At 34.6% G+C, this 13,009-nt stretch overlaps 1 protein-coding gene across 3 annotated transcripts in view; it reads left to right on the forward strand.

Annotated features, from left to right (window-relative positions):
• Positions 1-12,715, forward strand: part of LOC137616613 (dyslexia-associated protein KIAA0319-like protein) — a 175,401-nt gene extending 162,686 nt beyond the window's left edge. For 2 of the 3 annotated variants that reach the window (XM_068346517.1, XM_068346516.1), the window contains exons 15-19: positions 3,253-3,414; positions 6,554-6,655; positions 8,175-8,345; positions 8,567-8,608; positions 12,377-12,715. In XM_068346517.1, the coding sequence (XP_068202618.1) occupies positions 3,253-3,414; positions 6,554-6,655; positions 8,175-8,345; positions 8,567-8,608; positions 12,377-12,522 (623 nt within the window). In that variant the 3' untranslated portion in view covers positions 12,523-12,715. The remainder of the gene's footprint in view (positions 1-3,252; positions 3,415-6,553; positions 6,656-8,174; positions 8,346-8,566; positions 8,609-12,376) is intronic. The other variant, XM_068346518.1, reaches the window with a different exon arrangement.
• The last annotated feature ends 294 nt before the right edge of the window (positions 12,716-13,009 follow it).

The following is a 13,009-nucleotide window of genomic DNA, read 5'->3' on the forward strand; positions in this document are numbered from 1 at the left end:
AGTCCTCAGCCATATAGGCCTGGGTCTTTCAACTCTTCTAGTGTCTTGTAGAGCCAGCTAAACGCTTGGTGAACTAATCTCTCTTGGGAGTGCGAAGAGCATGCCCAAACCATCTCCATCTACCCCTTTAGGTTACGAAATTAAATTAAAATGTGATTCATCGTGTCACGAGAAATATAAAAAGATGATTCATTGATGTTTCAGCCTTACCTTGTATTGAAAATATGAGTATTGAGCTTATAGGGCAGACAGTAAATCCTCAGAATTTATATCAAACATAGCCTATGTGGATAAAGAATACCATGTGGAATTTTCAAAAGGTTGTCCACCGTGAAATTTCTCATCTGGGTCCCTAGATGGGAAAGGTCACCAGCAACCTTTCACAGCAAGACCTGTACCCTTAACGCCCTTTGGCCCCCTGGATAAAAAGGCATCTCTAAGAAATGTCAAACTATTGGCACTTGCTTCAATCTCATTAAAAAAGGGTATTAAAAAACCATACAAAATGGGTGTTTGTGGTAACATGATTAGATTTATTGACTTTTTTATTGGATAGATTTAAGAAAATAAGAGTGGGAAATGCATTATCTAGACCTTTCATTCTAAAGGAAGAAATTCCTCAAGGAAGTATCCTCGTTTTGCTATTGCCATATACTGCATTTTAGAAGATATTTCTTCTGCATAGAGCTCTGTTGATGTTTTCATATTATGCTGGACTAGCTATAATGCCCCATCAGCCTGTAAGCATTTATAAACATCCATCAAGGCCATCAATTAATGTGCAGATGAGTATGGTTTTAGATTTTCTACATCTATGATAGTTACTTTACTATTTACTATATGTAGTTAGTCTGAAATAGTACCCATTTTAACTTTGAAAGATACTATTGTACTGCATGAAAATGAAGTGAAATTTTTTTTCATGATATTCAGTTGTGAACTAAACTGGTCTAGTCAATCAATGCTATGAATTGAAAATCAAGAAATCTCCTAAATATTTTTTAATTATTTCTGATTTTAGTTGGGAGCAGATAAAAAGTTTTTAAAGAGGCTGTATGGTTTATCTTTGTAGATGTAGATCAAAGCTTGAATATGGCTGCCAGATATAGTCTTCTTGTAAAATTAAATTGGGAGAACTTGATGTAAGTAGTAGGATCGTAGAATATGCATTTAGAATTTTGCCTGTTTAGTGCATTTACGAGAATACTAATGAATTGGCACCCAATCTGCTAAGAGAGGAATTAGGTTTGTGGCATGTGTAGAATTAAATCTGATCCTAATAACCCCTCCTTCAAAAAAAAAAATCCTGAAAACCTTGACATACTTAGGGAGCCAAGATCATCAAAGCCTTTTCAGATAAGACTAATAGATCGAATTGATAACATTTCTATTTAGAGGGAAAAAGTTATAGAAAATTAGTATTTGTGTGACACTCCTTAGGTAATACTTGAAGTATTGATATTCTCAAAATCAGTCATAAAGAAAGACACTTGCATAGAAGAGATTAATTCTAAACTCTGTGAACATGATGCTATTCATGAAGGTCATATAAAGTTATATGGTTTTGGCTCAAAGTCTGAGAGTGGTGTTGGATGTTGCTTCGTCCACAAGGAAAATTTATATATAGCTATATTACCTGAATGCCTCCATATACACTGCAGAAATGACAATGTTAGTTAAGGCATTGGAGTATGTATGGGAAACTTACAGGTAAAACATTTATAATATACTTTGACTCCAAGTGTATTAGATTCTCTCGACAGTTTTAATACCCTGCATTCATTAGTTCCGATATGAGGTAGCAGGTAGGAGAGGGAAAGAAGCTGCTTTAATTGAAAATTTTATAAAAAGGGTTCCCTACTCTGGTATGAAGTGATCACATATTTTAAGAAAATGGCAAGAAAAGAGTTTGTCTCCTCTGCTCACCTATGATAAAAAATATAAAATCATAAAGGCTACTGTTAACCTGGTTTGTTTATGTTTTTACCAACCAAGTTTTGAAGTTCTTTTAAGCAGATTAAGGATCGGTCATAGCCATCTCACACATATATTCTTCATGGTAGCAATGCAGCAGTGTGTGCTCAATGTAATAGATTGCTGTTGGTTGAGCAAATTCTGGTGGGTAGCCCAAAATTTGTAAATCATTGTCAGAAATACCATCTTTATGGTAAATCCATTTCTGATATTTCAGATGTAGATGCTCTTGTTTGGCTTATACATGAAATTAATCTTTTTAAAGAAATTTAATGTATTTTTTATTTCTTAGTTTATTAGTTAAACATGTAAAATGCATTCAGTTACAGTATGTATGAATGTAGTTGTTTAAATATTTTAAAGGTTTAACCAGTTTGAATATCCATTACGGTGCTGAAGACCTCACCAGTTCTAGTGCCTGGCCCCTGTTCTTAAATTCATAATCTAACCCAATTCAAGGAGGTTCCTTCTCCTGTCAGTTTAATTTCAATACTGCAAAGTTGCAATCCTAGTTGGAAGAGCAGAATACTGCAAGCTTAAGGTCCTCACTAGGGAATACAAACCAGTTTGTAATTGAAACTGGAAAGTAAAGAATAAATAATAAAAAAAGAAATAGTAAAGAATAAAATATTCAGATAACAACATTAAGGAAATAAGTAACAGATAAATGGAAATGAGACTGTCAACCTGCTTAATCAAAATACTTGCACCTAGTCTAAAATTCTCAAGTTCCACTGATTAGTTAAGAGTATAATTACACAATTTTGTCGCTAGCAAAATATATTACTATCGGGCCACAGCTTCTCACATTTTCATTGTGAAAGTGTGTTATCTTGTAAATTTGTTGTTTAATTACTCTCTTACTATGTATTCCTAAACTTTGAAACTTTTTTTTTGTGTTTGGTTTTCCTGAATCTCATAGCCTTACTTCCTAATATTTCTTTCCTGCTAAATCTACTTTTCCATTCCATTTCTATCTCTTTTCATTGTTTCTTTGGGTCAGGGCTAGAAATGGACATCAAGTTACCAATACCATAAACCTTTGTCACTGAAGGCAAAGCATGGAGTTTACTCAGTTGCCAAAAAGTAATATAGTTAAAAATCTTTGTGCAGATATATGGTACTTATTTCTTTCAGCTTTCATCTTATAGAATTTTTTAGCAAAAAATACTTCTTCTAATTCGAATACTTATCCTTCAAAATTGACTTATCTCAGCCAAGAATATGTTTTTGAATTTATTGTAGTTTATTAATATTCTTTGATGTTTTATTTTCCAGGTCATGTGCGTTTGACATTTTTAGCTTATGCTGGTAAGAATATTGTGAGAGGACCAGAGGTTGTGACATTACTCCGTCACCAGATAAATTCAGAGTCATCAGAATTGTTGGACTTACCTCTGATCAGTGTTGATACGGTTGTCTGCCAGAATAATTGTTCAGGTGCGTTGCATTAATACTTCTCTATAATAAATTGTAATACACTAGACAAGTATTTAACATGACTAGAGTTTTGGTATACTGTACTTTTTATGACCTTTCTTAAAGGAAACAGCGATATGTTATCCTCGTGTATGTATCACGAAGTGTTCTGCATTACTAATCTTCCCCTCTGATCTTTACCATGAATATTTCCTAGAATATTTTTTCCTGCAATAGAATGATGCTTAGCTTACAGCACTTATTGGAGCCTGAACTTTTATTTGTTTCCAAAGATACATGTCCCAGGCCCCTCTCGTACAGAGGGTCAAATGCATATTATTGATACATTAATAGACATGACATTTAATCAGTATTTACCCATAAGATGTGGAAATTTTTGTAACATGGAATCTTCCATTGAAGGAGATTTCCATGATTTTAGTATAGTCAGCATTTCTTAGTGCCTGGGGCATCATCTTATGAAGAGCACTAACCAATTGATAGTCATGAATGCAAGGGTCTACACTGTAGAGCTACTTTCTGCACCTATGTAAAAGCAATAGATCTAAGAAATAACAGTGCAGTGCTTATTTTAACCCAAGCACTGTTCATTATTGGTGTCAGTGCATTGAACATAGTACTGTATTATTGGATAATAAAATCTTGTTAAAATCTGTGAAGACAAAGTGCACTATAGCCAAGAAGAAAATGAGAGTTATGTCAGCAGTTGCTATGGACAAATAAGATAAAGGGGCTATTGGGGGCAGTGGAAGTGATGATGAAAACATTCTCCTATGACATGCCCATGATGTAGACGATAGACTTGATAGGTTGACAATCCTTGTTCAAGAATTAATGAACAATCGTATTCAGCAATAAGAAAACATCACCACACTCAAATGAACCCCTGATTTACATGGGAAGAGACACCCAGACAATGGTAGATACACAAAATATCCTAGTCAGGAAACTTCCTGAAATCCAGTCGACCGTCAGGCTGTTTGACGACCAGTTTCCCAGAGAGGGGTTTTAGTCGATTGAAATCTTCTTAGGGAATATCTAAGTCCCTATGTATGGGTGGCAAGGAAGCGGGATGCTGTGATTAAAAAGTTCCACAGGCAGGTTCCCAAGGCTGAGATCACAAAGCTCAGCAACTCTATCCTTAAGAACTCAATACTGTATAAAGGTTTAAAGGTCTCTCATTAATGGCATAGGCAAGGGATAGTGACATTTCCCTATTAAACAGGACAATACCCTAGAGACTAACCATAATACATATGATAAGCACCCAAGCCCCCTCTTCATCCAAGCTAAGACCAGGGAGGGCCAGGCAATGGCCTCTGGTGACTAAGCAGATAGACCTATAGGGTCCCCCAAACCCCCCATCTTTAGCTCACAAGGACGGTGAGGTTGCAGTGACCAAATAAACTATCGAGTTTGCGCTGGACTCAACCCCAGTCTGGCAATCTCCAGGCAAGTACGCTACCACCAGTTAAGATGGAAGAGGTTGTGAGGGCGGCTGATTGATGGAGGAAGTCCTCTAAGGACTCCCTTCTCCACAGGGCCTTGACATCCAGATTCTATGGTAAAGTTCCACCACCTACCAGGAAGCAGCCACAATCCATCAAGCCCTCCATCAGCAGGACGGCAGGGTCCTCTAAGAAGGTTTTCAATCACTCCTTTCCTGCCAAAAATCCAAAGGGCTCCAGACCCTCCAGAGGAGGTAAAAGTGGTACGGGAAGTGGCAGAGGCCGCACCCTCTAGGGAGGGCAATCCTCTCACCTGGCTTCTGGTGGGGGTGATGGCTGCAACACCACTGGCAGAGGTAGCTGCAGCATGGGGCCGATCCTTGGACAATCTCTGTGGCACTTGGGTAATCTCTCTTTAGTTTCATTTCTAATCCGGTCTTGTCATTTAACTCCCAATATCCTTCTAAGGGCTTTGTTCTCAAATCTACTAAATCTGTTGAAGACTGTGTCATTGTCATACCTGACTCATGTCCATACAGTAACACTGATCTCATTAAACTGATATATAGTCTGATCTTTATATATAATTTCAGGCGATTTGATCTCCAAATTTTGCTTAACCTAGTTATTGTCTAATTTGCTTTTTTCAATCTTTCACTAAAATCTAATTCTAAAGACCCTGTATTGGGGATCATAGTTCATAAATACTTGTATGAGTCAACCTTATTAATCCTTTCTCCTTCATCTCAATTATGGTTATATTTCTTGGTATCTAAAAAACAGTGAGCTTACTATCTTGAGGAATTATTTTTGTTCAAGAATGCTTTTGCATAGCTTTGAAACATTAATCCTCCATAAGTAAGAAAATTAAGTTGTGTTTTGAAGCTGCCCTTACTCTACAGTATATGCCTCAAAGAAGGTTTTGAAGAAATTTATTCAATTTTTTCTGTAAATAAAATTGTGCACAATGAAACATCTGTATCCTTACAAGAGTAAAGAAAATATAAACTGATATCACAGTCACTTTCACCATGAGCCCTTTTAAAGTACCTAACATCTGAGTAGTATTTTCCATCAATTTATTTGCAATAGATTGGTTAGCTAGTCAGTTGAATGAAGGTGCAGCCAAAAGTAAGAATATCATCACATAAACTTATTGGTATTGAAAATATTTTGGTTAAAGTGTTTCTGAACTTTGTGGGAGCTATATTTGAAAACTAGGAATAGAAGAGTTTTGAGATGGCAGTGGGCTACTCGCAAGTTAAGGCATCACGCGATATCACAGCTAGTGTACAAAGAATTGTATCAAATGGTAATTTTTATTGTTTTATTTGTAAAAAATAACTATATGCTACCATCAATTTTTTTCAAATCAACTGACTTATTCTCATTCCACTAAGAATAAGCAATGATGTCCTCAAATATCATTTTTTGATAGACTAAATAAATTTAAAAGTAAACTTTGTTGATCAGGTGACTTCAAGGCTCTTTTTATTGATTGATATCAATGATATAACATGTATGTATAACCATAGAGGGATTTTTAATTTTCTTCTGGTAGAGTAAACAGAAAGTCCTTAATTAGTCTCAACTTTACTTTAAGATTACTAGTATATTATAATTTTGTGTAGGTGTCTTTTTAATTTGATATTAACAGACTAGGTAAAAACAGTAAATTTATTTTATTACAGGACATGGTGAATGCATACAGTCATCGAGAGAATGCAGATGTCAAACATGGTGGATGGAATCCTTCATGAGGCGCCACATGGGAGATGGTGTTCAAAATTGTGGTATGTTTTTGAAAAATTATCAACTAAACAGAAATTCAGTATATGATCCTTGTATTCAAATAGTAACGACAGTAAGTGTTCTAGCTTGAAGGATTTTAGGCAGAAATTAATTTAGAGAAAAAGTATAAGAAAATTTATTTTTTTTATTAAAAAAACAATCTTAAAATTCCTTGTTGCTATACCATGGTATCTCAGCCACGCGAAGATGTCCTAAGGAAGAAAGAAAAGAACCTTTATGTTCATACCCAGCATCTATCAAAAAAACTCTTTGGAATAATTTTTCAGTTTTTCTTGAAATAGTCAATACTGCTTGTGTTGATCTTCCAGAATTCTGTTAAATAGTGACTTGTGTTTTTTATCATATTGTTACAGTATATCCATCACTAATGTTCTGTCGGATATTTTGGTATTTTAGCATATATTTTTTAAGCGTTTCTTGTCTTTCTGTAGTGGTGTTCATTTCTTGCCATGTGTGAGTTACTTATTTACATATGTGTTGTGTTTATTATATATGCCTTTTGTTTTGTTTAATTTTCACAGTCTCGCCTAAAGAATCTAATTCACTGCTATCCCATTTTACTTTGTAAGGGATTAATTTGCTGCATGCAACTTTGTTTAATATTGTACCCCTCTCTTTCATGTTGAGCCCCTCATTTCATGCTTTATACCATAGGTTATCATCATGATACAGTAATACCTTGACATACGAGCAATTGTTGAAGTTTCTTTTAGATAAGAGCCAAGTCTTCACTGCTGCTGCGAATATACCTAAAGGCATGTCATACCACAAAGCTAAAGGTCTCTTGTGTTGAAGAAGGACTCCAATCAAGTGGAAAAACTTCCTTAATCTTCATCATGTCATCTCTATGAAATAATTTTCTATTTTTTTTATGTCATGCACAAGGACTAGCTTATTTAACATGAACTGATATCCCATAAATGCAGGAAATGCTATACTTTCAAACATTCTTACACATTATAAATGTATCTTCTTTGAAGAAGCTTTAAGCTTTGTTCTATCAATCTACATAAATAATCCCGCAATATATAACTCTTAACACTTATTTCAGCTAGGCCTAGGTAGCCCATTTTAGCAGTCTGGGGAATAGGCAACTAGAATCATCTTTACCCAAATAGAGATTTGGCACTAAAAATATGCTTTTGTAGTTGAACTAATACAGTACATTAGAAGAAATAAGTGAAACCTTGTTTTATAAAAACCTATTATGGCCTTCCTCCCAACACTACTCTAACTTTGTAAGAGGTATCAGAAAGAGTGAGCTTGATAATTAGCTGAAACTTGTTGAATCTTGCTGAATCTTATATTGCGTACACTTCCTACCTGTCAGAGGCTGTGACTTCTCTCAGTACCGCAAAAGAGGTTTGTTTGTGAAACATTTAGTGTAAATAAAATGATAGCGTATGATATGGTTTTTTTAACGATAGGTTTTATTCAATTATTCAGCTATTTTCATCTCGATTCAATTAGTTTTATATTTAATGTACATTTTCTTTTCAGATTGGAGCGTTGTCTATGTATTTGTGACTATATGTTTTATGGCAATCGCCTTAGGACTTGTAATTTGGGGAGTCATTGCTCTAATTGTACGATATTTTGGAGGTAATACAAAGCCACGTCGTAAACCTCCCCGCTACTCTCTCTTAGATAATTATGAAGAAAATACTAAACGTAAGTCATTAAATGGAAATAACCATTTAGCACTCGTAATCCTTTCCTTTTAATTCTTATATTTTTATTTGCATTTTGTTTTCAAAGACACCATACTCCAATTTTACTTTTTATTTTCCAATCTAGTCATCCTATATGCCTATTTTTTATCTTTTCTTGTGCTGTTGGCTCTTTAGTAGTGCTTGATTAAAGATGCATGTATGTTTGATTTTCATTTCCAGATCTGAAGATGCATACAAATGTCAGACCTCAGAAAAAGTTAAGTAAGTACTGTATTAGGATCTCTTTTGATATACTTTACCATAATGTTTATTACCTTTGCTAACTTTTTTGCGGCAAAGGTTGTTTTGATAGGTGTGTGTTTATTTGTTTATATGTCTCTTTGTGTCTTTGTGATTTGCATTACTCAAAAACTATTTGTCCATGATCCAAGGACAATTTTATTAGATTTTGGGAGTAATTGGGTCAGAGGTCACAGTAATGAAAAGGTAAAAAACATCTTTTTGTTATATTGTGGTCAATTTTTATCAATTTGTATGAAACTAGTTCCAAAATTTGCATGATTCAGTTGACTATCTTTTGATATACAGCACAATCTAGGTACATACATACATACATATACCAAGGCACTTCCCCCAATTTTGGGGGGTAGCCGACATCAACAAATGAAACAAAAGAAAAAAAAAATAAAAAAAAGGGGGGGGGACCTCTACTCTCTACGTTCCTCCAGCCTAACAAGGGACTCAACCGAGTTCAGCTGGTACTGTTAGGGTGCCACAGCCCACCCTCCCACATTATCTACCAATCTAGGTGAAGGTAAAAAAGTTTTTGCTATAAAGTGGGCAAATCTAATGAAATTTGGTGGAAAGATTGGTCATGATCCACAGACAAATTGATTAGATTTCAGTAATGATTGGGTCAGTGGTCAAGGTCACAAAAAGGTCAAAAGCATATGCTATGTCGTGGTCAATCTTTATACGATTTGCGTGAAAATAGTGGCAAAATGTGTATAATTCAATTGTTTATCTTGTGATTTGAGAGTGATTGGGTCAAAGGGGCCTAATCTGCAGTGACTCCCCTATAGACCTAGTCTGAAGTGACTCTCTATAGGCCTAATGTGAGAGAGAGAGAGAGAGAGAGAGAGAGAGAGAGAGAGAGAGAGAGAGAGAGAGAGAGAGAGACCTTTTTGTAAGTACAATATTCACTTTACTAAATTCTAGATATTTCTCTTCTTTTCTTTAAACACTTATGATTTTTGTGCTTGAATAGAGTAATTTTCTCTCTGACAGTAGTTATTTAATAGAGAATTCTTTCTCGGCCTTTTAGTTACTCATATTTCAATTGCTGTCCTCAATTTTTTTTTTATTTAAAGACTGAAAGATCCTGCAATGTTTTTTAGGTAGTAACACCTAGTGTTTTGTCTGCTTATTCCGTGCAGACGAAGTGTCATTCAGATGTTGGTTAACATCATCTCAGATAATTGCCAACATTTATTCCCAATAAAATGATCTGTATGAAATAGCTAAAGAGGACTAAAATTTGTGCACCAGAAGGATGCATTGACATATAAACAAGTGAAACTCCCTTTTCTTCTGATTCGGATGTTTGGACATATGTTAATGGTTTTGTTGCTGACAGAATATAATTTTCTAGGTAAAGCAGGAATTACTAGCATTTTTTCTGATTATTTATGGATAAATAGCATTCATTAATGGTAGAAGAGGTGAATCCCTACTGAGGATAGCACAGTGTTAAACATGCCCAGTTAAAATGGAATGATATCTGGGGCTTTGCCTTTCACGTGTCCAGGAATACTTCTTTTGTACAATTTTAGAATAGGTTTTGTTTGTTGGTTTGTGTGTATTTGAGAGAGACAGAGAAAGAATAGGGAGAGAGAAAGAGATCTGGTTAGGTAAGATTTACTGAGAAATACAGTAGATCATGTTATATTCTGTGTTTTATGGTAGCCTATTTCTTTTTATCATATATAGCCCAAGATAAAATGTATCTATTCAAAGAGAGAGGGAGAGAGTTTTGCTGAAAGGTGAATCACATTATTTCATGAATTCTGGTTTTCTGTTTGATTGTAAAAGGATTGTGTCTATTGTAAACTTGTGTACTCGACCTTTCCTAACTACTTGTCTGAGTACCCCCTCTCAACAGCGTATGACTACTCACTTTCCTCTGTACCCGAGTAAAGGGAGAGACGGAGTAGTCATATATTTTGCGCTTTATTATATAAGGAGAGATATGTGTTTATCAAGATTATATAACATCATTTTATTTGATGAGAGAGGAATCTATTATTAGTTTATGCTTTTAGTTGTGCTCACTTGATCATGGGAATTATTGGCGTTTATTGTAAATGTGTGTTTATCGAGATTACAAAATGCTGTAATGATTCTGTACCTTGCATTAAGAATTTGATTTATAATAATTTGTAACAACATTGGGATAATTTAGTTGAAAATAAGGTGAGAGAAATAAGTAATGCTATATTCCTTTGGAGGTATAAAATGCTGCCCCCAAAGGGGGAGACTACTCTTTGTTGTCTCCGCATTGGTCACTCGGTTGACACACTGGTTTCTGCTAACTGGCCAACACCAGCCATATTGCGACGACTGTTTTGTACCCTTAACAGTGAGGCAGTTGTTGACCGAATGCCCCACTTATAGCACCTCAAAAAATATATATCTGTTTGAGGCTCGAGGTGAGGATGGCAGGCTCATCCTTGCCAAGATTCTTGGGCATGATGTGTCATACTTTGCTAGTGGTATTTTTAGATTGATTTCAGAAGCAGGTCGTCTGAAAGCTATTCAAGTTTTATGATGACATCGCTTTTATGGTTTTAATTGAATATTCTTTTATTCTTTACTCATAATAAATGATATCAGTGTCAATGACCTTCGATGTCAGGATGCCAGAAAACTTCAAAACTATCAATCAATCATAGGAAATATATTCTTGACTGTGTTATTGCCTGTACTATGTTGTCTCGTTATACTGAATGTGATTAATTAGAGGAGGATCAGACATTAATATCATCTTTGAGGTTATGGCTGAATATATAGGAACTAAACATAAGAAGAGGAAAAGAACTATTAGTTTGGAACCTGGTTCTAGTTCCCAAAGGTCCCCTACTACCATAGTTTTCCATAGCTGTATGACTGCCAATATAGAAGATGACATTTATGACATAAGCCACTTCATTAAAAAAAAATATTCAACACTAACTTTGTGGCCACAAGTAATAAGAAAGCAGTTAAATGAATTGGAATGGTCATCCTCTCACATATTCAAGAAAATTGATGACACGAGAGAAGGATTGTGGTAATAAACAAGGCAGCAGCTGCTGTATAAAAGGCATGCAATTCCCTTATTGATAGTATACATAGTGTGCCCTCTATAAGTATATCTGGATAACAGCTTATACTATACCATTGTTTAGATATAATATCAGCTATTGAGATTCTGTAGTTTAGGTGATTTGATATTCATAAGTAATTGCTTTTTCCCAGAAGCAGATTAATTATTTTAGATATTAATATATTGGTTAGGTTTATATGTGCAGATACTGAAACTGTAAAGATACTGAACAAATAGATGAAAATGCTAAAGCTTTAGTTGGTTGATTTTGGAGAAAGGAGAGAAAAAATAAGGAATTACAACATCAAGACTGTAGCAAGAAGAACGAACCTACTTATTGGAAATGGGTAGAGCACAGCAAATGTTCTTGGAATGTTGAGGGTAACTTGTTTCTCTACCTGAAAAGCAGGGGTCTAGTTTGAGATAATGTATTTTAAATTAATTTGCTTTTGATTTTACAATTAAGAGATGCTAGAGACAATAGCAACCTTGTCTATTAATAATTACCAATTCAATTTGAATTCTGCTGAAACAAGCACAGTTTTTGAAAACTTTACTTGTGTATATGAGTAGTCACAATAAGATACCTAAATATTGTGCTATCACCAAGTAGAATATATAACAAGGTCACATTCATTGATTTTCCTTATCTTTTAATCTTACAGTGAAAACTCACATGCTCAACAGTCTTCTAGACTCGGGATCAGAGAGTGACAGTGATGCTGAAGTCCTTTTTGATTCCCGGAAAACAAAGCACAAGTCTGACAAACAACGGAACGGCTACCAGAAATTAACTAGAATCCGTACATAACATTTTTTAAAACCATGTCAGTTTTTTAATATTTTTTGTTTTAAATAGGGAATAAGAAAAAAATTATTCTTAAGACAAGTCATAATTTATCAGTCTTATTTCATCATTTGCTTTATTATATCTTCACTGTATTAATAAGCGCATGTTAAAAGTCATGGTTACGTTTGAGGTTAATTATATTTTCATTATCTAACCTTAGTTGATTTCATTCTCTTAATTTCTTTTATTACAGGTAATGCTACCTGTGTATTCTAGTCATTAAAAGTCTATTATTTGTACATAAGCTGGAAAATATAAGGGAATGGTAAGCATTGATTCACTTTAGCAAGTTAAAAGGAATAATCTATTTACTCTGAAAAGTTCACAGAAGTGTATAAACTAGTGCACTTTCTACAAATTTTGTAAACAAACGGCATTTTTCAGTTGAAATTGATAGACAGCTTTTTTAACATAATTAAAAGATGCTGAATCCAAAATAAGTGTCTGC

The sequence above is a fragment of the Palaemon carinicauda genome, chromosome 22 (genome assembly GCF_036898095.1).
Source record: "Palaemon carinicauda isolate YSFRI2023 chromosome 22, ASM3689809v2, whole genome shotgun sequence".
Lineage (NCBI taxonomy): Eukaryota > Metazoa > Arthropoda > Malacostraca > Decapoda > Palaemonidae > Palaemon > Palaemon carinicauda.